Source organism: Myotis davidii, unplaced genomic scaffold, assembly GCF_000327345.1.
Source record: "Myotis davidii unplaced genomic scaffold, ASM32734v1 scaffold19, whole genome shotgun sequence".
NCBI classification, from domain to species: domain Eukaryota; kingdom Metazoa; phylum Chordata; class Mammalia; order Chiroptera; family Vespertilionidae; genus Myotis; species Myotis davidii.
Window position 1 is genome coordinate 521,088 of NW_006289854.1, and position 26,384 is coordinate 547,471.

At 35.8% G+C, this 26,384-nt stretch overlaps 1 protein-coding gene across 6 annotated transcripts in view; it reads right to left on the reverse strand.

Annotated features, from left to right (window-relative positions):
• Window positions 1-26: 26 nt before the first annotated feature.
• Window positions 27-26,384, reverse strand: part of PAPOLA (poly(A) polymerase alpha) — a 42,850-nt gene continuing 16,492 nt past the window's right edge. For 4 of the 6 annotated variants that reach the window (XM_015563240.1, XM_015563238.1, XM_015563242.1 and 1 more), the window contains 11 exons: window positions 25,972-26,056; window positions 20,252-20,305; window positions 19,606-19,725; window positions 18,283-18,392; window positions 13,601-13,722; window positions 11,152-11,294; window positions 9,937-10,058; window positions 9,259-9,479; window positions 4,273-4,335; window positions 2,346-2,420; window positions 27-399 (listed from right to left, as the gene is read on the reverse strand). In XM_015563240.1, coding sequence (XP_015418726.1) covers window positions 304-399; window positions 2,346-2,420; window positions 4,273-4,335; window positions 9,259-9,479; window positions 9,937-10,058; window positions 11,152-11,294; window positions 13,601-13,722; window positions 18,283-18,392; window positions 19,606-19,725; window positions 20,252-20,305; window positions 25,972-26,056 — 1,211 coding nt within the window. In that variant the 3' untranslated portion in view covers window positions 27-303. The remainder of the gene's footprint in view (window positions 400-2,345; window positions 2,421-4,272; window positions 4,336-9,258; window positions 9,480-9,936; window positions 10,059-11,151; window positions 11,295-13,600; window positions 13,723-18,282; window positions 18,393-19,605; window positions 19,726-20,251; window positions 20,306-25,971; window positions 26,057-26,384) is intronic. The other 2 variants (XM_015563239.1, XM_015563241.1) reach the window with 2 other exon arrangements.

Here is a 26,384-nt window from a genome sequence, read left to right on the forward strand (position 1 = left end):
CTTGATGTTTTGGTTTTTGTGTGTCGGTGTGTGTTTGTTTTGTGTTTTTTGTTTTTTTTAAAAGGCAGTAATTTTTTAAAATAGTTAATGCAACTGTTGCTAACACAATAATAACAGTGCTCCTGGCTTCACATACTAACCTGGACTTCCGATCAAGTGCTGCTTAGCCCAGTAAGGGAGGTCACACAAACCTACATCCATGTTCAGCCATGTCTAGTCTTGTACCCTCCAGTCTCCTTTCTTAGCATTTGAAGACAACAGGTTGAGTTGGCAGATATTGTTTATGGACCCCTGAGGTTGTTTTTACCGATTCAATCTCAGTTTTATTGAATTCTTGATAACAGGAATAGGATTTGCAGGGAGAGCAGGGATATCAGAAAGGTCTGTACTGGATGTTTTCTGAGGACAAAAGCAAAGAACACAACATTGTACAAAGCGCTGTAACTTAACAGAGATTTACTTTCCCACTGCTTTATTCCTAAGAAATGGAGGGATCTTAGCATAAGTATTAAAAATTTAAAGAAAACTTTCAAAATGAAATATAAATAAATATGAATTACTATGAAATTACTTCTTTTACATTTGTAGGAACATTTTAGCAATATGTAGAAAATGTAAGTAATTTCAAACATAGCTTTTATAAACACACTCCTCTAACAATTGCCCAGCATGTCATTACCAGGGCAGTAACATCATCGGCTGTGGTGCTGACTGGTACTGCAGCACCCCCATGTGGGAGAATACTTCAGGTTCACCTTATACACAGGAGCAGCAATTATCAGTAAACTTGGGACTTTTTGACCCTGTAAATTATCTATACAACTGAGCAATAATTTTATTATTTTAAACTTTAGGGAAGTTTCATATTAAAAATAAATTAAATCACAAGCCTTCTTTAACATTCAAAAACATAGAGATGAATTTTTAAATGTTTTATTATGGAAAATTCCAAAAATACACAAAAATAGAGAGCACTGTATGATGAATTCCCATGCGTTCATTATGCAGCTTCATCAACTGTCAAATGAAAGCCAGTGAGTGCACTCCCACCTTCGCTCCCCGGTTATGCTGAAGCAAAGCCCAGAGATCCTATCATTCCATCTGTAAATATTTCAAGTTTATCCTCAAACCATAAGGATTCTTTGTTAAACACGGGCACAATCTTATAATCACCCCCACCCCAAACATTCCCCTCTACCACTAAACACAGAGATGGACTTTTTACATCAACATAATCACTCCTATAACTGGGTGGTGAGATCTTTTCACTAGAAAGAAAATTCTACTTCCTCATAAAAACAGCTAATAAGCAAACACCCCTGGGCACTGATCACCACTGGGATGAAATCAATGAGACAAAACTATGAACGGCTCCCCGAGAAGAACGTGGGCACTGAAAGGCTGCCGGCACATCGCAGGACAGTTTCAGGTGGATGAACAGGTTTGTCCATGTATCAGCATCAAGCTCCACACCTGCTAACGTGGTTTTAGTTACCCCAATGCATCTTATCAGATAAAGGTTCTGAAATAAAAGACACTCCAGACGAGCAAACATAATATGCGGACTATCTTTAGGGACTGTGACATAGGTCGTAGGGTTAACAGCCAGCAAAACCACATTTTAGAATTGTCACATTAAAATAACCCTGAACCACAAAGCAGCAAACATCGCTGGATTGTTCAGCCACTGTAGCCATCATCTCTCAGTTCTTTTGTAGGGTGACCTATTTAACCTCTAGTAAAGAAAAGATGTACTGTGTGTCAGAGTTTGACCTGGACTTAGAAATATATTCAACTTGGGGGAATTCAAGAAAACATTTTGCCAACAAAATGGAAGTTCACAAATCAATGGTTGGGGGAGGACTGTCACAAGTAGAATTTCTATGTCAAATGCAAACATTATTTTAAAGAACTATGGGGTCCATTACATTAATAACAAAACCAGAAATACACAGGGAGGCAGAAACACATTTTAAAAATAAAAAGGTCATATTAACCTTGTAAAAATGAAATCCACAAAGAATGGTTTTTAGCTGTCATAATTTAAATTTCACTTTGACCTCTAAATAAAGCCACTGTATGAACACTGCATGCTGACTAGTGAGGAGCTAAATCATTGGCACTATCACATGTGTAAGGGGATGAGTTAGCATCTGCACAGCACACAAAAAAGGTTCCACCACATCCTAGGCTCTGAACTGCAATAAATACAGGGATAGGCTAGCAAGGAATTACTTTCACAAAGATACTTTTATCAGTCTTCCGTGAACGCTCATTTTAGCTCATTATGCCACACTAATCTCCACAGCATTTATAAAGCTCTCCTTGCTTTCTGCCCTTAGTACCTGAGAGGCCAACAGAGAAGCCGCTGTCTGAACAGTCTCTGATTGAGTTGTACTTGTCTCTGTATCAAGTTGTTCCTGTGAGACAAAGAAGACAGGGACGAAAGAGTCTTAGAAAAGAATAAAAGAACAAAACGGGGTTTGGTGGCTAATAGAGCAGACATATTAGAAAACAGAAAGGATTAAGAGAAAGATGCGACTGCATTACAAAACCATCTTTTAAGCCTACTGCAGGTTATTACCCCATTGCACGTACACATAGATTTCTATTTGCCTACTTTGATCTTTTAAGGCGTGGTCAGAATATCTCGTGACTTCCCAACCAGCTCCAATTTGGACATTTTAAACAAACAATAATTAAAGACATGCACAGGCACATTATGAAATGTGGCTCAATGATTAATAAAATATAAACTCAAGCTCTTAACTATGTGAAAAACAAAGTCCATTCAATATTATTAAATAAAATTACTAAAAAGCACAAAAATTGCTCCCATGCCTTTAATTAAAAGTAGAAACTGTGTCTAAGACATTCCTCCTTCCTTTTGGTTTCTTTCCCATTCTCAATAATCAATGCTCAGTTCTGCTCTAAGGTTGGTCAGAAACCATGGGGTGAATGAGCCATGTCATCCCACTGCTCCAACTCTTAAAAAGCAGTGCACACAAACAATAACACACACACACATATATATACACACAAATGAAAAAAAGTACAAATTTGAATTTCTATAAAAAATACTTATACAATAATAGAACAATGAAATACCAATTTTCTCCTCTGAAATTACAAAGGGTAAAATAGGATATAAGAAATAGAAAAAGTGCAGTGTTTCTATAGCACAGCTTGGCAATACGTATCAAATTTTAAAAGGAAGCATACTATTTGCCTCAGTAATTCCTCTTTAATTAATTTATCCAAATGAAATAAACATAAATAATGGCAGCCATTTAACTATAGTCAATGCTACAGTAGGAAAGGGCAACTTTCTTTTAACAGGAACAATTACTAACAATAGGAAACCGCCTGTATAAAAAATGATAACTGCTTTAAGATAGCATTCTATGCAGCCATTAATATTTTCTAGATTATAAAAATGACATGAAATTTTTTCTCGGTTTACAGAGTGAATAAAGACTTAAAAGCAAAAGGCATTGGCAGTATACACAGACAAATCTGTAAAGACATCAAAATAATACTTGCTAAAATATCAATCATGGGAATCTGGATAATTTGGGGGAAAGAAGATTTCCAATTTTTCTACAATAAGAAGGACAGAGTTAATTAAGCCTTTAGTATACTTCAATTTCTGGAAGAAAAAAAAATGATGCTCCCAGTCTCATACAATTTGGCTAAACCAATCTCTCCCAGCCTGTCTACCTTGTTTCAAGCCCCCCACACCTTAGGTTCTAGCCAGAACCTTCTGCAAAGAAAACTATTTTTCTAAACATACCATACTCTCACCTCAAAAGCGAGATGACCTTCTCATGTTGGCCTGCCCATAACCCTCTGTATCCTTCAGAGACTGCCTCAAATACTACAGCTCCCTTTTTTGAAGCCTTATATTACTTCTGCAGTCAAAAAGTAACTTCTCTTGCCTCTCACCACCCCACCATCCTCAATCACTTTCATAATGTAATTAATTGCTTCTCTTTTATTTTCTTTACTTAATTGTAAAGAATTGTAAGTTCTTTAAAGGTACGGAATAATTCACTCACCACTCTATACCGTTAGGTGCCCAACAGATTACACTGCAACTAGAAGGGCCTCAAACATTAGGAATTTAATATTAGCATTGTAAATTACCATTAAAAAGGGACACTTCTGGAAACAACCTATAGAACAAATTATAGCACAATATTCTACACACATTCCTATCACATCTTCCGTCCTCTGAATTGTGTATGTACACCAAGGCTAAATTTAGTATACCTTCGTTTCTGTTTTATCATGTCCACTCAAAGCAGGACAGTTAGCATCTTCACTTGTTTCATCCTGTTTTTAAAAAGAAAAGCTTTATTCTCTAAAATGAAAATTTTAGATTATTTGCCAATCAATGCTTTAACTTACATAATTTTTTAAGTTATGAAATAATTTAACCTGTAAGATCAATAATGGCCTTAAAATAATTACTGATTCACTTAAATTTTTTCCATATTAACAAGTTTAATTAGTATACTAAATTGTAGTATCTGCCAAAATTAAAAAGAACGTGACGAAAACTGTTATTCATCACCACCACCTAAAGTGTACACACACACACACACACACACACGGTTCTAAAAAGAATATCCCTGCCCTAACTGGTTTGGCTCAGTGGATCTCTCTGTAAAAAAAAATAAAATAAAATATATTTTTTAAAAAAAGAATATCCCTTTATTTTTCCCAAAGTTAATTAACCACAAAATCCCTTAGTATGACCTATTAAAATCCTGAATAAAAGGTTTAAGAAATGCTCTCTCCTCAGGTCTTAATTTTTAAGTGTATTATAATTCTATTCAAAACAATGCATTTTTGATAAAGAGGGAACAGGGGAAGCCCAAAATGGCTATATTTTCCCATTCCTGTACTGACTTGTTAATAAGCATCACTTTCTTAAGAAAAATAATTGACACTAATTTCACTGCTTTACTTACTAGACAGAACTAAAATTTAATTTTAATTGGCTCTAGAACAAGACATAGAAACCACAAGGATAAACTTACAGAGCAGGAGAGATTTAACTGCAATATCAACCAATTCCAATAAAAACCTTATTTGTATTCCTCAAACAGACATACTTAACAAACAGTAATTGAAAACCCTACTGAACCAATTTCAATTCTGACTGGATATGTAACAATATGGTAATACTGGTAAATGTACTTATACACACACACAAATATATATATGATGTAATATACTATAGCTGTGTTTTTTATTAGTCATTATTTTTAGGAATATTTATGGTTGAAATGATGTGCCTGGGATCTGCTTCGTGACGTGGGGAAGGGAGCAGATGTGTAGATGAAAGAAGGCTGGCAATAATTTGTTAGCTGTAGTGATGCAGACATGACTGTACATTATAACTTTGTACATGTTTGAAATTTTCCATAAGTTTCTAAAATATTTATAGCATATTAAAAAACATATATGGTATCATAAGTTTTAAAATATATATATGGGGCAGATTTTTCTATTTTTATTTTACATTACTGCCATTTATATATGTTTGAAAAGCTTTAGCATATGATGCAAATTTAGCAGAGCTAAACTACCTGGCAATACCTAAAACCCTCCTATCTACATACACCTTAGTGTATTAATTAAGCAGAACCAGTGTTTCTTTCTGATTTGCTAAAATTTCAATGCCAAGTACTCATTAACAAAGAATAAAAAAAACCAGTTTAGGAGACCTTCAAAATTAGGATATTTAGAATATTTTTTAACAGTCTTCTTCAAAAAAATCTTCAAATTGAACGCCATGATTTTAGGCCTGGGTTTTAATCCTGTCTCTGAGTTTTATTAGCTTTATAAAGGAAAAAGCCAATGAACCTTGAGTTTCTCTTCTAAGAAATGAGATTTATAACTCAGATCCTAAGATCCCTTCTACAGTTTAAAATTCCATTTGTATTAGTCAAAATAAAAGTGAGCTGCCAACAAGCAAACCCCAGATTGAGAAACTATACAGAAAAAAAAAATTTGTAAGAAAAAAATGGGAGAAACCTATATTTTACAGGATACTTGAGACATCAATCAATTGCTAAACAGGGATCTTATTTATAGACTAGAGGCCCAGTGCACAACATTCGTGCACTCGGGGCTGGGGATCGGGGGAACCCTAGCCCAGCCTGCACCCTCTCACAGTCTGGGAGCCCTCGGGGGATGTCCGACTCCCAGCTTAGGCCCACTCCCCGCAGTCAGACATCCTTAGCGCTGCTGCAGAGGCAGGAGAGGCTTCCACCACCGCCACTGCACTCACCAGTCATCAGCCCGGCTTCTGGATGAGCGGTGCTCCCCCTGTGGGAGCACACTGACCACCATGGGGCAGCTCCTGCATTGAGCGTCTTCCCCCTCATGGTCAGTGCACGCCATAGCAACCAGTCATTCCACCGTTCAGTCTATTTGCATATTAGCCTTTTGTTATATAGGATTTGGACAAATAAAGACTAAAAAAACACACAAATTAATGACACAATTAGGGATCTTTGGGCACTGACTAGATATATAATATTAATGAATTGTTGATTATATTAATGAATTATTTTTTTTTCTAAGTGGGTTACACTTATTTTGTTACTATTGACCTGGTGCACAAATTCGTGCACATTGAAAGGAAATTAATTAGAAGAAATATTTTAATATCGCTATTAGCCCTTTCTCTATAATAGAAGTGTCAGCCAAATTCACAATCGACAATGACAGATCAAAATAACATGCGCAATTGGCACCAGCAAGAGCTTTATATGTATTGTGCAGGCGTGAGTCAACTTAGCCTTTTATATATACAGAGACTTCTTTTTGTAATCATTATCTTTTAGATAGAAGAGTTTTTAAAAAACTAATGGAATGATATGTTTGGAGGAAGTGGAAAAGGCTGAAAGAACTAAGAGTGCAGGGATTGGCCAAGTGCTCATACCTGAAGCTGCATGGTGGGTACATGGATACATGAAATGATTCTCCTGTGTACATGTTTAAAATTTTAAAAACTCTACATTCCTACTACTTCCCTAAACTAGACATGAAACGTAAGTGTTTTCTAGAAAGGTAAGAGCAAATGAAATTACAAATATTGTGCTGGTACATATTTGGTTAGAGCTCACAGAGAATCATTAAAAAATTAACCAATTAACATTAGGGAAATGGAATAAGTGTCTAGAGCTATGCTTGCATATACTAGGGCCGTGGTCGGCAAACTGCGGCTCGCGAGCCACATGCGGCTCTTTGGCCCCTTGAGTGTGGCTCTTCCTAAGCCTTAGGAGTACCTTAATTAAGTTAATAACAATGTACCTACGTATATATCTTAAATTTTAAAAAATTTGGCTCTCAAAAGAAATTTCAATCGTTGTACTGTTGATATTCGGCTCTGCTGACTATGAGTTTGCCGACCACTGTACTAGGGTAAAAGAAATGTAAATGTGGAATCACACCCACACCAGGACATTCTTAGGCTGAGACACAACACAATCCAGTAGCATGGGGCTTTTCCCAGGGACTCAGGTTAGCTGCTTCCTCACCCACTCCCTGCCTCCAAAATGTTTTTCTAGAGCGTTTGGAAGAGGTGGGAAGCAGATGACTGAGGAAGGGATAGACTAAACCAGCAATCGCCAACCGGTGGCCCGCAGACCACTGGTGGTCCATGAGTTCTGAAAGATTGGCAACCGCTGGTTTAAGGAACCTTTGGAGCAGCGGTTGCCAACCGGTGGTCCGCGAGATCCGAAAGGTTGGCGGCCGCTAGACTAAACGAATCCCCTTTTGGTGGTAGTTCTTTCTTTTTTTAAAAAAATTAAGTTTTACACAGGAACATTAATGAATATCTCAAAAAAAAGGGGGGGGGGGGGGAAATCCCCAGGCCTAAACTCCTGGAGAGTTTCTGATTCTGTATTTGGAGAAGGCCCTAAATTCTGGTAAGAAAAAACCAAAAACCTGAAAAAGTAATTCTGATGTACAGTCAGGGTTGAAAACCACTGCCTTTGGAGATAATTACAGACGGGTTTTCATAATACATGTTTTAAAATATACTGTAACCATTTTTCATTCACAGAATCAAAAGAGTGACAAAATTCATCAAATTATTCATAGTTCATTAATAGTGACTATTTCCTAGAAGAACAACAAAAAAACTTCAGAATAACCTAGGGAATGAAACATTTGAACTGTCACCTCTGTGGCAATGGTGAAAGCCTCACTAACAGGAAACAACCCGAGAGTCACTCCAGGGATCAATGAAACTGTGTAACAAGGCTATTTCTAGACTAAGATACACACTTAAAATCAATGTATACTTTTAATGGTTTTCTTAAAACTGAGACTTTGACAAGATAAACCATTCACTATAAAAAGTTCATATTTCTAGAAAATTTCCTAAAGAGTTAAGAGAAAAAATAGTAATTCAAGCCCCCCAAACTAATCGGACTTTACAACTTTGGCCAGGCATCCCATTAGGAAATTCCCTTAGAACCACTCGCATTCTTACCAAGTATAGTGTAAAAACTCCAAAATTCCATTTGGATCAAGAAACAAAAACCATGTCCAAAAAAGCTATGAAAAAATCAGTACCCATGCCCAGCCAGAGTGGCTCAGTAGTCAACCTATGAACCAGAAGGTCATGGTTCGATGCCCAGGTTGGGCTCAAGAGCGTCAGCCTGTGGACTGAAGGGTCCCAGGTTCGATTCCAATCAAGGGCACATGCCAGAGTTTCGATCTCAATCCCCAGGGCGGGGGGTGCAGGAGGCAACAGATCAATAATTCTCATCATTGATATTTCTATCTCGCTCTCTCTCCCTTCCTCACTGAAATCAATAAAGATATATATGTATACTTTATATATATATATATATATAGACAGATAGATATATACTTTATATATATATACTTTATATAGAGAGAGATAGAGATATATATATAGATATGTATTTTTTAATTGGTACCTATAAAAGCCAGCTGTATGAGAGCAATAAATGAAGGTGCCATTAAATCCACGCTAAGTCGTTATGAACTAGACATGCTACAGAAACTGGAATGAGAGGCACAGCTTTAGGAAGAGGCCACTGAGAGCGCAGGAACGGGGAGAGAAACTGTGGCACTGCAACACACCCTAAACATTTCCTATAAGCTTTCCTCCTTCCTGCTTTTCATTTTAGGCCCACAAAGGTTTTCTTTCGTTGGATTTTAAAATAGTTAAGCTGGTGTTCTCATAGGTAACTAATATATAGGTACCTCTTCTGTTTTGGTTTTCTTGGGACTTTCTTCTCTGTGAGGTGAGGATTTCCTCTTGACCCCTCCCGTGGGATTAGGTATTTTTGTTGCTGCATTTCCTGAAGGTCGTGGTGGTGGGTTGACCAGGCGTGTTGCAGAAACCACTCTGGAGACCGCAGGCTTTGGTGGTGATGAAATGGCTGGCTGTGTGGCAGTTTGAGGAATGCTCTCGCTCGATGTACCTAAGTAATGAGTAAACATTAATACATAAAAATTAAATCATCAACATTAAGGTACAAATAAAGCTTTATTTCTCTAGATTTGATATCATTGATAACTTTACATGCAAATATTAAAATGGCATTAAAAAACTGAATTCAAACTACTTAATTAACAAATAAAGCCATCTTTCAAAACGAAGGCTGAGTCCAGTGTGGGTCAGTGGTTGGAGGGCCAGGCCAGGCTGTGTACCAAAGGGTCGTGGGTCCAATTCCTCATCAAGGGCAGCTACCTGGGCTGCAGGTATGATCCGAGGTGGGAGGCAACAAACCAATGTGTCTCTCTCACATCGATGTTTCCCTCTCGCCCTCCTCTCCACTCTCTTTAAAATTCAAAGGAAAAAATATCCTAGGGTGAGGATTAACAACAAAAACAAAGAGCAAAGGCTGAAACTTCATATAATGTAAAGTCCTCTCAAACCTGTCAAACCAATTCCCTTGCCCCCTGAGCTTTCACTGGAATCCACTTGTGGCGCAGGAACTTCGGCGGCCTGGACGTTGGTCACAGATGCTGCTGTCACAGCTGGAGCAGGACTGTTTCTGCTGTTTAAAAACATTGACAAGTAAACCAAGAAGCATAAAATTTTATGAAATTACTTTCTGAAGGATTGTTCAGATTTACTTCTCAGACATATACCTTAACTGATTTCATATAATAAGATATAACCAACAATCAAAAACACACAAACCTTCTAAAGCAGTGCTGTCCCATAGAACTTTCTATAACAATGTCCTTTATCTACGCTATCCCATATGGTAGTCACTATATAGATGAAATAAGGGCAGTGAGAAATGGAACATTTAAGTTTATTTAATATTAATTACATGTAAAGTGCCACACAACTAGTGACTACCATATTAGAACGGTTCTTAAAAAATGTTATCTGCCCTGGCTGGTGTGGCTCATTTGGTTGAGCGTCCTAACCTGCAACAGGACGCTGCAGGTTCAATTCCTGCTCAAGGCACATGCCCATATTGCTGCTCGATACCCAGTAGGGGGCATGCAGGAGACAGCCAATCAATAATTATCTCTCATCACTGAAGTTTCTCTCCCTCTCCGAAATCAATAAATATATATTTTTAAAAGTCTGCAGGATACACTTATAGAAGTTAAATATAAATATGATCTTTTGTTTCTAATTTTTGTTACCACAGCCATATATTTATTTCATAATAAAAAACATTTAGCTGCTTAAAACGTTTTTAAAGAGTCACTTAATCCTTCCAAAGAGTTTTCCCTAACATAAACCAGCCCACGCAGATCTTCCCCTGCTTTGGAAGGTCCCTAGTATTTCATAGATGTGTTCCCCCACAACAAAGGCAAAGCAGCTCGAGGACAGCCAAGCAATGTTGTCCCTCTTGTCTGTTCTCTTTGGCACACCACACTGCTCAGTGGAGGCAGCAGGTGACTCAGTACAGGAAACTGAAGAGGCTATAGCAGAGTCATATTTGTATCAAGACATATGGGACACAAGTGTGACACGGTAGGACAAATTACTTTCTGCAAAACTAAGAGTTAAATGGCCATTTAAAAAATACTTTAAGATGGAATAAAATTGATATTCCAAATAGATGACTTTAACAACAATCAAATACGTTTACAAATAGCCACTACACTCCCATTCCCTTTTCTTACCCCTGAGAGCTGCCAGAACTGTTCAATGGACTGGTCTTCATAGCACTAGTAGGTGAAGGCACAGACATGCTGTTATCACTGTCCATAGACAAGTCGAGGCTGTTCTCATTCAGAGGTGTCAATCTGACACCTTCTGTTGAATGCTGCAATCAATAAGATATTCAATCAAATACATGTGTATTTTATCCAGATCTATGAAACATGAATGTCTTTTACTGGACATATAATTTCTACTAAAAAGTACAAATCAAAATTTATGAAAATCAGAAGTGTCATGCTGACTATAAAAGGCATAGATTTGAGAGACACATACTCCTAACTTCTAAGAAGCCTTCAACTATAGCTCTTCCGTGGGAGAAATAAGGAGAAAGGAATGGTACATTAAACATACACACTGAATACAAAACACATTGCAAATTAAAAAGTACATGAAACGGCATGGATCTTAAATCTGAGAGCTTAAATATACATACATAAATGTATTAGAAAAGTCTACTAATAATAACACGATGTTAACAATGACTATCTCTAGCTATCGGGATTAGAAGTAATTGTTAACAGATTTTTAAATTATTCTACAATAAACTTTATTGTATAATTTCAAAAAATGTCCGTAAGTGCCATTCCTAAATATTTGTAAATAAATGAGCCTCTCCAAAGCAAAGGATTCCTTAATGCTCTAAGGCAACGTAGGATTTCAACATGGTAATTCAACAGTGTAAATTATCCTATGGAAACGACTAATTTTCTGAAAACTAAACCTTATATCCACATGTAAATCCTAATGTTGGCCCCGCTTCTTAAAAAGCAAAGCACTCAAAGACAGTAACTGAATATAGGAACAACAAAAGAAAACTGTAAGTGGTTCTATGAATGAAAGTTGATTTCTAAAGTGACTTATGATTTCCATTTTGGCAATTAATGCTACTATAATGTCAAATTTACTTCAGCTTTTTTTTTTCCAGAATACTCTCAGCCTCAGTGTTCACTTATCTACAAAAACATTTTAATAGAAATAATTTGCATTGTTGACAAACACTCACATCCCATACGTGTGTGCGTGTATGCTCTAATTTTTAATTTAGAGCTAGAGAAACCACTATGTACATAAACAAACACTTTATTCCTCTTTTCCCAACCCCAGTTAGCCATCCTTTATGGTGAATTCAGTGGTTATTGTTCACTAACATATACTTTTAATTTCATATTCTCTTTTAAATCATATATGGTTTTGACCTAGGTGGTTTGGCTCAGTGGACTGAGCGTCGGCCTATGGACTCAAGGGTCCCAGGTTTGATTCCAGTCAAGGGCACATGCTCAGGTTGCAGGCTCGATCCCCAGTAAGGGGCATGCAGGAGGCAGCCAATCAATGATTGTCTCTCATCACTGATGTTTCTCTCTCTCCCTCTCCCTTCCTCCCTGAAATCAGTAAAAATATTATTTTTTAAAAAATCACATATGGTTTTACATTTTTAGACTTGTAAACTTCACATGAATGTACCAAATGGTACATACTCATCTGTGCCTTTTTAACTCAACATACTATGTAGCTGTAGTTCATTTATTTTCACGGGTATGTTTAAGTATTTCATTATAGGAATAAGTCATTTATTTTTGAAACCAAGTAAGCAAATATCTCTGAACTAAAATCCCAATAAGTCCTCTATAGTAAGTCCAAATAATAAAAAAGCAAAGTTACTCAACAGGAAGCACTGATAACAGCATAATATAAAACATTAACTCTGGCTTACCTCTGTTAGTGATCTTTATCTTCAATAACTTTAAAAAGTTAAATAAAATAAATACATGTATAATTCTTAGCAAAATACAGCCATTTTCATTGAAAAACTCCTCTAGTTTACTTGAGCTACAGAATACCTAACTGAATTAGTTTACTTTTTAAAGAAAAGGAAGTTGCCCTAACCGGTTTGGCTTGTGGATGGAGCATCAGCCTGCGGACTCAAGGGTCCCAGGTTCGATTCCAGTCAAGGGCATGTACCTTGGTTGCGGGCACATCCCCAGTGGGGAGTGTGCAGGAGGCAGCTGATCGATGTTTCTCTCTCATCGATGTTTCTAGCTCTCTATCCCTTCTCCCTTCCTCTCTGTAAAAAATCAATAAAATATATTTAAAAATAAAAAAAGGAAGTTAGATACTTATGTGGAATATTAAATGGCCAAGAAAAGGTTTTGAAGGGAATCTAAGTATTTATAAAATAAGGATACAAAGCATCTCCACTAATCTATCTAAAGTCTGAAGCAAGTGTGTGCAAGAAACCTGGTTAGGAAAAAGATTTCATATAATGCAACTGATCCACTTAACAAATTTTTTAAACACTGTGACTATTTCAAATATAACTTATTCACTGAGCCTACAGTTTTGAAGTTCTGATAACCTGGACACATAAACTATTACATTAATAATACTTTTTAAAGTGCTTTTTAAATTTACCTTTTTCTTTTTTTGAAGCACATGATTAGGTAGTAGTTCATGGAGTTGCTTTCTTTTTACATGCATTGCAGCAATTTTCATGTCCACCTCAAACATCTTGCTGTTTATTGCTTGCCTATAAACTACACAATTAGAAAATTGTTACAAAAAATAAAAAAAAACATTTTAATAACGCTGTTCAACTCATCCAGGAGAGGCTATTCTAAGCAGGGATCATCCTTTATACGTTAATACTTCATATGTATAAAATCATCAGGTGAAAACCTATCTCTACTCTGACAATTCACTGCCTGAGCAAACTAAGTCCCTTCTACCAGAAGGTTTACAAAATGAAAAAAAAATAAACAAAACACAAAGTATATGAATTCTTCCAGTGTAAAAACTCTTAAAGTGGTAACTTTAAAGAGTCACTCTTTAAGAAACAGCGGAATTGGAGAAAAAGAGGTTCTTAAGCCCATACCCTTTAATGTTACCAGTAAAATTTTAAATTCTAATTTAAGTATGTAACAAATTCAGCAAAACAAGTCAAACGTATTTAAATATACCTAAAAATACCTTTTCAAGAATCTGCAAGATCAAATTTTAAGACAAGGAGTAACATTTTCTATTACAGAAATAACTCAAATAACAGAGGTCACAGAAACAAAAATAATATGCTAAAAATAAAGAAATCCAAATAATTTAGTTTCAGAGGGTTCCAAAAATGGAAAAATTCGTTCCCTGAGTCCAACAACAAATAATTATGGAATGGATATACGTATCACACTGCTCTAGACACAGGGCATAGCAGGGAATAAGAGGCTAAAATAATTTCAGAGTCTACATTCCAGTAGGAAAAATGTAATAAACAGGAAAAAAAATTAATTAAAACATAGTTATCCTTTGAACGCAGAGGTTAGGTGCAGTGACCTCCCAGGAAGTCAAAAATACAAAGAGAACTCTAGCTGGCCCTCCACACGTGGATTCCCAACCACGGAGTGGACTCTTGAACATGGGTTTGAACTGTGTGGTGGCAAGTGATCTTATCGTGTCAGTGGACCGGCTCAATGCAAACCTGTGTTGCTCAAAAGTCAACTCTTTCGCATCAGGTGGTGGTAGGTGCTATGGAAAAAGCTGAGCAGGAAGAAAAGAAGCTCAGCCTGGAAACTAGGATTACATGGAGTGAAGACTTAAATGAGAGTGAGGAAGTGATCTGACAGTACCTGGTGGAATAGCATTCCAGGAAGAGCAAACATCAAGGACAAAATGTCCTGAGTGGAGAGCATACCTGGAATGTTCGAGGAACAACAAAAAGGCCACAGGGAAGGAGGAAAAGTAGAGATCAGTAATCCTTTATCTAATTCTAAAATCCCAAAATCTCCCACCCAACACAGAAGTTTTTCATAAGATTGGCGCCAAAACTCGTCTGGCAACGAACCCTGACCTGACCTGTTTGTGGCTGTTTGATCTCCACCAGGGCTTACTGTGACTATCAAACAGTTCCCTGTAGAAATTCTTCAGCTAGAAATGTTCCTGGAATGATACTAACTTTATTACTTTCTGGCCCCAAGACAGATGGATAAAGAATTCTGAACTTATAATAAAAAATGAGGTCAGACATAAGGAGAGGTCGGATCAGGTAAAGGCTTGTAAACCACAGTAAAGACTTGGACTTTTATTCCAAATGGCGTGGATAGCCATTACAGGTTTTGAACAGGTGAGGCATGATTTGGATGTTGACTGAAAGAGCTGAAGGTGGGCAAGGGCAGCACAAGGATCTGATAGCAACAGCAGTAATCCAACCACAGTGGTAAGTGTGACCTAGACTAGGCTGACAGCAGCAGAAATACCAATTAGCAGAAATCGCAATGTATTCTGAAAGCAGAGGCAAAAAAATTTTTTTAATGGATTTATATCAAACACAGCAGTTCCTCAAATAACGTCATTTCATTATACGATTGGAAAGGGGAGGGCAGGGGGACTGATTCCTGGCCAGGATCGCTGTCTGTGTGGAGTTTGCACCTTCTCCTCATGTCTCCCCCGGGAACTCCGGTTTCCCCACATATCCCAGGGCTGTACAGTTAAGTGAACTGGGGTGTCTAATTGTCCCAGTCTCAGTGAGTGTGAGTGTGCCCTGCACTAGAAGGGTGTCCTGTCCAGGTGGGTCCCACTTTGTACCCTGAGCTACCAGGAGAGGCTCCAGCCACTAGTCACCTTGAATTGGAATAAGTGGAAATAATTATCTTGCTCTTATTAATCTTCCTTAAATGTTATGTACAGCTCACATTTATGTCAATGTTCAACACTATTAGTGTTTGGGATCTTTATTTAGAAATTTGGTGATGATTCTGAAACCAGAACTATGCAGTAGGAACTTAACTCATGTTTATATCAATTAACCTATGGTAAAACTGGTTTTGTTATACATATCGTTTTGCTGAAAGTCACAATTTCCAAGAATCTATCCATGACATTAAGTAAGGACTTACTATCTGAGAAAAACAAGAGAGGAGGACTCCAAGATTTTCAGCTTGAACAACTACAAGAAAACAGTTGTTAAAACTTGAGATAAAAAACATTTGGAGAAGTTGGAAGAGAGTGGAGGTAAAATTTTGGGTTTTGAACAAGTTAAATTTGTTTTATTAAAAAGAAATCTTGCCCTAACCGGTTTGGCTCAGTGGATAGAGCGTCGGCCTGTGGACTGAAGGGTCCCAGGTTCGATTCTGGTCAAGGGCATGTACCTTGGTTGCAGGCACATCCCCAGTAGGGGTTGTGCAGGAGGCAGCTGATAGATGTTTCTCTCTCATCGATGTTTCTAGCTCTCTATCCCTCTCCCTTCCTCTCTATAAAAAAAAAAAAATCAATAAAATACTTATTTTTTTAAAAACCTCAGAAAGTATTCTATTAAAATTTTCAAGATATAGGACAACTAAATATTTGCTACCCAAAAATACCTGAAAGTGCCTTGAAAATTTTGAAAATATGTATTTCAGTATGCAAATGCCTAGGTACAGTGACTAGAAGATACACTGTACTCAGCTGATGACACCTATGTGTAGAGTCACTAGCAGTGTGACATCTGTGAATTCCTACTGATCCAGGTGTCACCTGTTGTGATTCAGAGACCAGCAGCATTGCAATTGGTGACACAATAAAAGTTAACGTTTTAAATTGGGCAAAAGGTGATCTCTTGATATATGTGGTAGTTGCATTCCTGGAAAATTCAGATTAAAAATCTTTTTTTCTTGGTAAAATTGAGTTGAGTTCTTGCTTCAAATAATTGATAAGTTCATTAATACAATCTTTGATAAAGAGCTCAACTGAGATACAAATTTTCTTATTCAATTATCTCTACATGAGTTGTTAGTTCACCAACGGTTTAAGGTGACATCAGAATTTTTACTTTGAAAAAACAGACGTCTGTGGTGCTCAGCAGACAGAGTCATCAGCACCCTCCAAATCATATCCTAAAAGCCTGTATGAGTGCTTTTGTTGTCACAATAATTAAGGGTTATTACTTGATATGGACACTAAATATGCTTCAATGTGGAGAGTTCCTCACAATAAAGAATTGGACCATGTCCTACTTACATTCCTAAAGATAAAAAACATACTTATTTGAAGCAAGAACTCAACTCAATTTTACCAAGAAAAAAAGATTTTTAATCTGAATTTTCCAGGAATGCAACTACCACATATATCAAGAGATCACCTTTTGTTCAATTTAAAACGTTAACTTTTATTGTGTCACCAATTGCAATGCTGCTGGTCTCTGAATCACAACAGGTGACACCTGGGTCAGTAGGAATTCACAGATGTCACACTGCTAGTGACTCTACACATAGGTGTCATCAGCTGAGTACAGTGTATCTTCTAGTCACGGTACCTAGGCATTTGCATACTGAAATACATATTCTTTTCCCTTTACTTTTCCTTTACATTTCTCCTTTACAATTAGAAAAATTGTTTTCTCTCCTTCTCTAAGGATGTAAAAAAAAGTTTGATGTTAAATCTGAATGTCCTTGGGGGGACTCTTTATTGAGGACAGTGAAAACGATACACACTGGAGTTTTTTAAATGGGGGTGGGGAGGTTGTTTGAAAAGAAAAATTAGTCCCTAAAAAAGACGTCATTCATCATCGTCTCTATACATACTCACCACTCTCTTGAAAAGCTGTGCATTTATACAGTCTTAGCTCTGTCCACTCTATCTCCCTTTTGGACTTTAACCTATATACTGTATTATATCTCAGGGTACAGGTCAATCTGAAATGCAGCTCTCATCACCCTCTCCCTCACCCATGAATAAACAACTTAAGTCTATATTTGACATAGAGAATAAATTTCCTCAAGGTTATCAAAAGTTTCGCTTCAGAAATTCCTACGGTGCAAGATCATTAAGGCAGTCAGGCACAGACTCGGTCTTCTAGACAATCAAATATTCAGGTGGCTTCTAATAAGTAGTTGTGAACAAATCAAATTTAAAATGGTTTGACTTAACTTTAGGTCTAACATAATAGAAAAAACAATCATTTATATATTAGAAAACAGAAACTAATAATTAATCCAAAAAATTAAGATTATTTTTATGATTAGTGTTCGCTAGCCCCAGGAAATTTTAATATTTATTACAAATATCACTATGAAATATGAAGACAAATTCAAATATGCAAGTACGTTTTGATTGTCCAAATAGAGCTATACCTGTATCTGTGAAGGACTGAATATCATAGGTGAGATCAACACTGAGATTTTCAGAGTTTTCCGTTTTTTTAAACACTAATCCAATCACCCACATCGTGCGAAATTCTTCCCTGAAAAGTAAGAAGAGTATGAACATAGTTTACCAAGCTTTCATAAAAACAGTTATCAGAGTGACTGACAACCTGAGGTATATGGAAAGACTTGAAATATAAGTGGATAAGCAAATTCAGTGAAGTTCTCAGCCCAAACTCCATTAAAACTCAAAGTCCTCCCCTGAAACCAGTCCTCTACTTTTCTATTAACATATACACCATCTGAGCACCAGGACAAAAATACTTGTATTATCTATGTACTGACAGCCAATTTTCTTAATGATGATCCTACAGTACCAGAGACATTGTAAACAAAAAAAAATTATGTTCAAACCAACAAAGGAATGAAATTAACATATTGTAGAAAAACATGAAACAAAAGATATCCTTGAAATAAAAATTTAACTAAAACTTAATTGAAAAGGCCACATGAACAGAAATTGACTGACTACACATAGTAACTGGAACAAGAGTACTTCATACCTTTGAACATTTAATGACATATCTACTGAATGGAGCATGCAGTCTTTCAATAATTAAGACTGCAGCAACAGCCCTAACCGGTTTGGCTCAGTGGATAGAGTGTCAGCCTGTGGACTCAAGGGTCCCAGGATCGATTCCGGTCAAGGGCATATAACTTGGTTGTGGGCACATCCCCAGTAGGGAGTGTGCAGGAGGCAGCTGATCGATGTTTCGCTCGCATCGATGTTTCTAACTCTCTATCCCTCTCTCTTCCTCTCTGTAAAAAATCAATAAGAAAGACTGCAGCAATAAAAAAAATGTGTACAAAGCTCAAATCATACTCTTTTACATGACTGCAAAAGAAAATAATCTATACAAGCAATCAGAATAACAGCTATTCTATTACAAGCACAACCTTAAATGATCCACTTATTTGTATTTTCAGTCTTTAATCCCTTTTTTAAAAGCTTTTTATGAAAACTCACTTCACTCTCCAAAATGCAACAAAATACATATAGAATCTCATCAAACCAGAAATTAACCAATGAAAGACCCTTAAAATATGAAGTTAGCTTCCTTTTATCCTATCTTCTCAATGGTTTCCCTTCAGGTCAGAGCAGAAAAACCTAAACTGTAAATCTCAAATTGGTTTTGAGCTACATATAATCAATAAATAAAAGTGACTCCAGTTATTAAAAATTGCCTATAAATGCTTCTCTAAGTAAAAATTTAAAATGGGAAGAGGAAATTAAAATAGAAGACTGCTTACTTGTCAGGATTTTCTTTGGGTGCCGGAAATGACTGGGGATTCACATGAGCCAGTGTAATAAATTCATTCTTCTCCAAACTTCCAACCAAGATTCGGATTTTCGATTCCACCAAGCCCACCCTAAACAAATGTCACTTAGTATTAATAAAAACTGTCAATTTAAAAAATAAAGCAAAATACACAAAACCAAATGTTTATTAAAGCAGTATTTTGAAGACCATACTTAAACACACAGGGGGCAGTTCAACTGTCTGGACCCCCACAGATAAAACAAAGCCTTATGCTCTACCCAAAAATGCTGAAGAGAAAACAGGGGAGAAGATAATCAAACCACATTTCAAACTAGGAAGATTTCAAAACATATCCTCACAAATATTTAAAGAAAAAATAGTAAGCTAAATTAAAGCACTTTTTTTTAACATACTTTAAAATAAACGGTTAGGAAATGATACATGCATCTAAAGCAAACAAAAGTTGTATATGAAACCCCATATTCCTATACTTCCATTATAAGTAGCAAAGCGCCATTTATGACTAAAACCAAACTGGATGGTTTAAGAACTTCATCCCCTCTCCTACTGCGTTCTGTGGCTATCTGATTCATTTTGAAGTTTATTTTTTCTGTAAAGTCAAATCCTGTACTTACCATTCTAGGCGTTGTTTTTCTGTTGGTGCACTTGCTAGAAGTACAATATAATGCCTTTGAAGATAAAGACAACATGCTATTTATTTTATTTAAGTGCTTTGTGCTGGATATTAACACCATAAGATAATAAGCTTCATGAGTTATGTATCAGCATCAACTTAGCAAGGGGGAAATTGCAATCTCAAAATGTACATAAAATAATAAAAGCTAAATTTCCAAGTTGCTATAACCACTGGCAAGTTTAATACTTCTGTAACATTATTATTTTATAAATAATTACCCAAAAAGCAGCTTAATTCAAGAATGCTGAATAAACACTAACTGATAATTTGGTTCAATGACTACAGTGGAGCACTTTACCTATAAAAAGCTGCTCACTAAAATACAGTGCATTAGAACAAAATTATTTTAATGGAAATAAAGCACCAAGCAAGGTTGTAGCCACAAGAACAGGATCACTAAAATTGCACATTACATCAGTATCTTCAAAAAGCAGTATCAAACACATCATGCTTCTTAATTCAAATAAAAGGTAGCAAAAACAAAGCCAAGTTAATTAATACTGAAGTTAGGCCTCATGACTTTTTCAAGTAACAGCATACGTTTCTGTAACAAAGAAACAGACATCACTAAGGTGAGAGGATTGAGGAAATTTGATTTCTATGCAGATTCCAATTCCATTGAAATTAAGAGGAAAAAGCACCCTAGCCAGTTTGGTTCAGTGGATAGAGCGTTGGCCTGCAGACTGAAGGGTCCCAGATTCAGTTCCCATCAAGGGCATGTACCTCAGTTGCAGGCTCCTCCCCAGCCCAGACCCTGGTCAGGGCACATGCAGAAGGCAACCAACTGATGTGAGAAAAACACATCAATGTTTCTCTCTGTCTTTCCCTCTCTCTAAAAATCAATGGAAAAGTATCCTTGAATGAGGATTTTTTAAAAAATTAGAGAAAAAGCAAGTTTTTAGAAAATACCATCAAGACCAAATAACTATTTTAAGTACTTTTTAAAACAAACTATAACTGAAGCATAACTCATACAATTCCATTTGATAAGAGTAGAAAGTTCAGTCCTATACACTCTCCTACAGAATTGTTTTACAGGTGCTGCAAGCCAAACTCCTCACTTCACCTCAAAGAGCAAACTAACATTATAAGGTTTAAATTACTTTATTCATTCAAAAGGCTGGCCCTTTTGTTATCTTTCGCATTTTACAGATTAAGATTTCTGTCCAGAAGCAAATGTATGCCTGAGACCCAGAAAAGAAACCACCACCAGCCCTAGTTCAAATTAGCCACCCATCCCAAGAACATAGAGGCAAGGATACGGAAGATTTGGCAAGTTTAAGCATTTATTTTAACCAAACTCCCTTAAAACAGACTATTTGATTATTTATGCTCACAAATTATTTGGAAAAAAAATAGTTCTAATTTTTCATAGCTGTGGAACTCAGACCTAGATTTGTACAATGAGTAACACCTGAGGAGGGCTTGAGAAGTTCAAATGAGTTAAGCTCAAATACTTATCAATTAATGGAAACAGAGGTGATGTATATACATACGAAAACATATAGCTAGATATGTGAATATGCAGTCTAAATCCATACAGACTACTATTTCCTTTCCCATTTTAACCTGCTCAGCATTGTTGGGAGCAAACCAATACAGCTGACCCTTGAACCACACAGGTTTGTATGAACTGCGCAGGTCCACGCATATGCGATTTTTTTTTTCAATAAATACTGTAAATGCATTTTCCTTATGACTTTAATAACATTTTTTCTCTAGCTTACTTTATTTTAAGGACAAAGGATGCAATACTTAGATAACATACAAATTATCTCTCAATTATTTATGTTAACAATAGCGTTTCTAGTCAACAGCACAATATTAGTAGGTAAGGCTTTGGGGAGTCAAAAGTTACACAAAGGCTTCAACTGCATGGGGTTTTAGTGCCCCTAACCCCTGCATTTCTCAAGGGTCAACTGTATATAGAACAAGCACAGATGCCCAAATAAGTCAGTCACATGGAAGCACTTTCAAAAGCTCATGCATTTTATGCACACAGAACCCTACTCTCAGGAGCCCTAAATTTTATTAAATCAAATAAATCCTAACAAGATTAGTAACCTGATTTCCAGTTCCCTAAGAAATTGAAGATGGGCAGATTTAAAAAACAAAAACAGGGAAAAGCAGATAGCTCTCTGACAAAGTATAACAACTTATAACAAGAGACAACAAAGTATAAAAAGCAAGCATACATAAAAACTCAAAAAAAGCAAAATTGTCTGGGTTCACCTGGCTTAGGGACAAAACACGCCATCTCTAAATCACTTTACCACACTATTAAAATGGATATTCTTAATGACCATCTGAGTCTTCAACAAAATCTAAAATGTACAATGTTCTCTATTTACTAAGGCAAATATACAAATCATTTAAACATATTTTGTTGGCAATTCAAAGGTTAATGTTTGAAGTTTAGAGTTCGACTGGTTCTTGATGAGTTGTGGGGAGGGTATCTACTCTGTACATTGTTTAAATACAAATGCATTTATTTCAACACAGCGGAGAGTGTTGAATAACTGATAAATATTTATGCTGAGGTTAAATGTCCTTTACTCAGCCACATTTAAGCAAATTTAAAGTGGTAGATACAAAATACAATAATTTAGTTTAATATAAATAACTTGCCATCAGGAACTTAGTTGTAAAACAAAGACTCGCCCATGGAAGAAACTAAGAGCAGAATCCCAACTCAGTGTAAGTCTTAAAAACCGGAATTGGTGTTCAGTTCCTCAAATCCCTATCAGAGCATAAAGACCAAGTAGTACTAAATTTAGACTATTTTGTTGCTGTTCAAAAAAATATAATGTAATCCCCTATTTCATTCTGTCAGGCTTCAGGCACTCAGATTGCCCTCAGAGACACTTTCAAGTATTAATGTAACAGCAATTAACATTTCCCCAAATTTAAAATTTATCTATTCCCAATAATAAATTTAAGTATAAAATTGTGCTCCAAATGAATTAAACCCTATTTAAAAACTCCTAAGAACATTTAATTTAGTTGCTATTATTACTTAATAACTATTTACCCCCTAAAAAGTATCTTGTAAGTAGGTTTCCTATTTCATATATTAACATTTTACCTGGGTAGATCATAGCTCATATGAGTGAAAATTTAATTCCTTGAAAAAATCCATGCTATTCCATCTTTAAGTAACTCTGGACCAAGACTTATAGTTCACTATTTTTAGTTTTTAAGACATTTTAAGGCTAAAGTATTTTATACATATGTACTTGTTGAAATTATAAATTATTAATCTTACACCTTAAACAACATTCTGGCTTTTTTCCTGTATCTTCTCTTCCTTGTTTCCTAGTGAAATCAAATACCTAAAATAAGTTATTCACAGTTACTATGCCAATAATAACTTATTTTATTGCTACTTAAGTTTTGAGTATCCCTTAAGGAAAAAAATAATTTTCTTAAGATTATTTAAGATTTCACAACACAATGTTATTCCCTTCAAAAGGACCACTAATCTCTTCTGGAAAATGATTTGTCTTCAGAAGGCAGACAAAATTTCCTCCATACTTCTCTCCCAAGAATGGCAAGCAGGTATTTTACACGATTTAAAATCTTAAGATGTAACAAATACTTGCATGATATACTTCAAATAAGGTTTAAGCAATTTTAATTCAAGGGAAAACTAAGAATTTCAATTCAGTTGTACAGCCAATCTTTAGAGTATTTCATCTATTTTAAAAGACAAAGTCAAGGCTGGCCTGTATGGCTCATTTGGTTGGAGTATTGTCCCATCCACTGGAAGGTTCCATTTCTGATCAGGGCACATGTCTAGATTGCAAGTTCAGTCCCCACTCAGGGTGTGCCCTGGAGGCAACCGACTGATATGGCTCACATCGATGATTCTCTCTCCCTTCCTCTTTAAAAAAAAAAACAAAAAAAACAAAAAACCCTCAAATCTCAGGCCCCCTCTGAAGTCTAATCAAAGTATTTATTTACTAGAAATTTGAGAAAATTTTTTGAAGAAATTCAATTTGGTATAGAGAGAATCGTTGTCATAACCTCAAATCTGTTTTCCAAGAACTCACAGCTGAAATTTTATTTTTCCTGACATAATTTCCTATTTGTTGCTATATCCTCATGTCTAATTAAGTTTAGTCATTTGTGATAACCTACAATGATTGTTTCAAGAGAATTCAGTAGATGGGAATCTATAATCTTTTCAGTAGACTGAAGAGCTAACAGACGCTATTTGGCACAGATTGAAAGACAAGCCTAAAAGTTTTAAAAGGAAAAGATTAAGCAAACTTAAAAAAAAAACTTTCCAAGTTCTAATAATACAAATTTATTCAAATGGATAACACTATCAAGCTTTGTTCAATTTCAACAGTAATCTTTCCTAAAGTAAAGAAAGACACTGAAGTACTTTCAAGAACTTCATTCTACCCACCTCTCATCCTATGAGGGAATGAGATAGGAAAAAGAATGAATCTAGCTTCATCTTTGATTCTCAGGCATTAAGAGATGTTGCTACTTGTCTATAAAACCAATTTATTACTCTCCACACAAGTAATTACGTACTCTATTATGTAGTTTTTAAAGTATCAGAATATATGTTCATTAGTTTCAATGTTCAAAAGTGCTCCCTAAACACTGATTCAAATAAAAAACAAACAAAAATTATCTGCCAAATGGAAAAGCACAACTTATGGGGAATAAGTAATAAACAAGAACATTCAATGTTATGCTATTTAACTGTTTACTGGCAAGGTAGTGCTCCCAGAACACAATTGAGCTGGCTCCATCACTGCTATTTCATGCAAAAGATACAGAAACAAAACACAGAGACATCATGAAGGTCATCATTCTTGTTTTTAATTGGGGAAATAGCATAAAGCAATCTTACTTCGATTATTACAAAACACAATCCACAAAATCAAATGGGCAGGAAAGTTTCAACAATTAAAGAAAAAAAATTAAGTGGGACTTTGGCAAGTTTTCAGCTCAGGGCAAATAAAAGTGCAAGTCCATTTTTTTTTAAAGTAAGATTTATTGTAACTTACAATTTTTTCATCAAAACCAACACAATCAGGCTTTTAACCTGTACTAAGGTGTTAAACCATTATATTAAAACCATTAGTAAAAACTATTACCCCAACCTAGATTCCAAAAAAATTATTTGTGGAAATATTTAAAGGGGCTTTGTTAACATTAGGGGGAATCTGTAGGCCAATTGTATGCTGTTAACTATTGAAAACATTAAACTATAATGACACTTTATTAGCTTTGCCTATGTTATAGAGAATCTTAATGATAAGTAAGTTTCCAGAAATAGCTGAAAATACTTAGTGTCTTAATAGAGAATATTAACTACAAATTTTAACAGTTCACTCCTTTGCCAGGGTATACAGATTTTGAGGTTTGGTGAGGACTAACATGTATCTACAAAATTGAAGTTTCTACAAATGTAGGAGTCTGGTTACAGAAAGCAGCAAAACTGTAGGGGCCATACTTAACCTTGACAGATAAAAAATAAGGGGTTTAACTAAAAACAGTGCAAACTTTGTGACAGGCAAGTTCTGTAGAAGATGTTTAAAGACAAATTCAGAACTATATTCATCTAGCAAGAAGAGACTGCACATATGAACCATTACTTAAGAGAGCAACATGTCCAACATGCCTTAAAATACATACTTGTACTTTTGAAAGAAGTTTGGAGCTTCAAAAAGTTTGGACCACTCTCCCTTACTCAGCAAAATTTCATCTGTGATAGCAAGACCTAAATTAAAAACACATTAAAATGTTTGCATGGTTCAGTCTAACAACCTAGAGTTTTAAAGATCTTAAACATACCACATGCGTTCACTAAAACCTAAAATAATTTTATCAGAAGGCAACTTTAGTCAATAATTTTAGAGCATAAAGATTCTTACATACAAACACTTCAAAAAAGCTGGAGGACTTTTTTGGGCCCAGAGTCTGGTATATTCCCATTAGTCTAAAATTCCACGCTCAGAGAATGACTTCAAAAACTGAAGCACTATAGCTACTCAAGAAATTTTTCCCCAAAGCTTTGTTTCTTGTCTTTCAAAACCATGCTTCCTGCT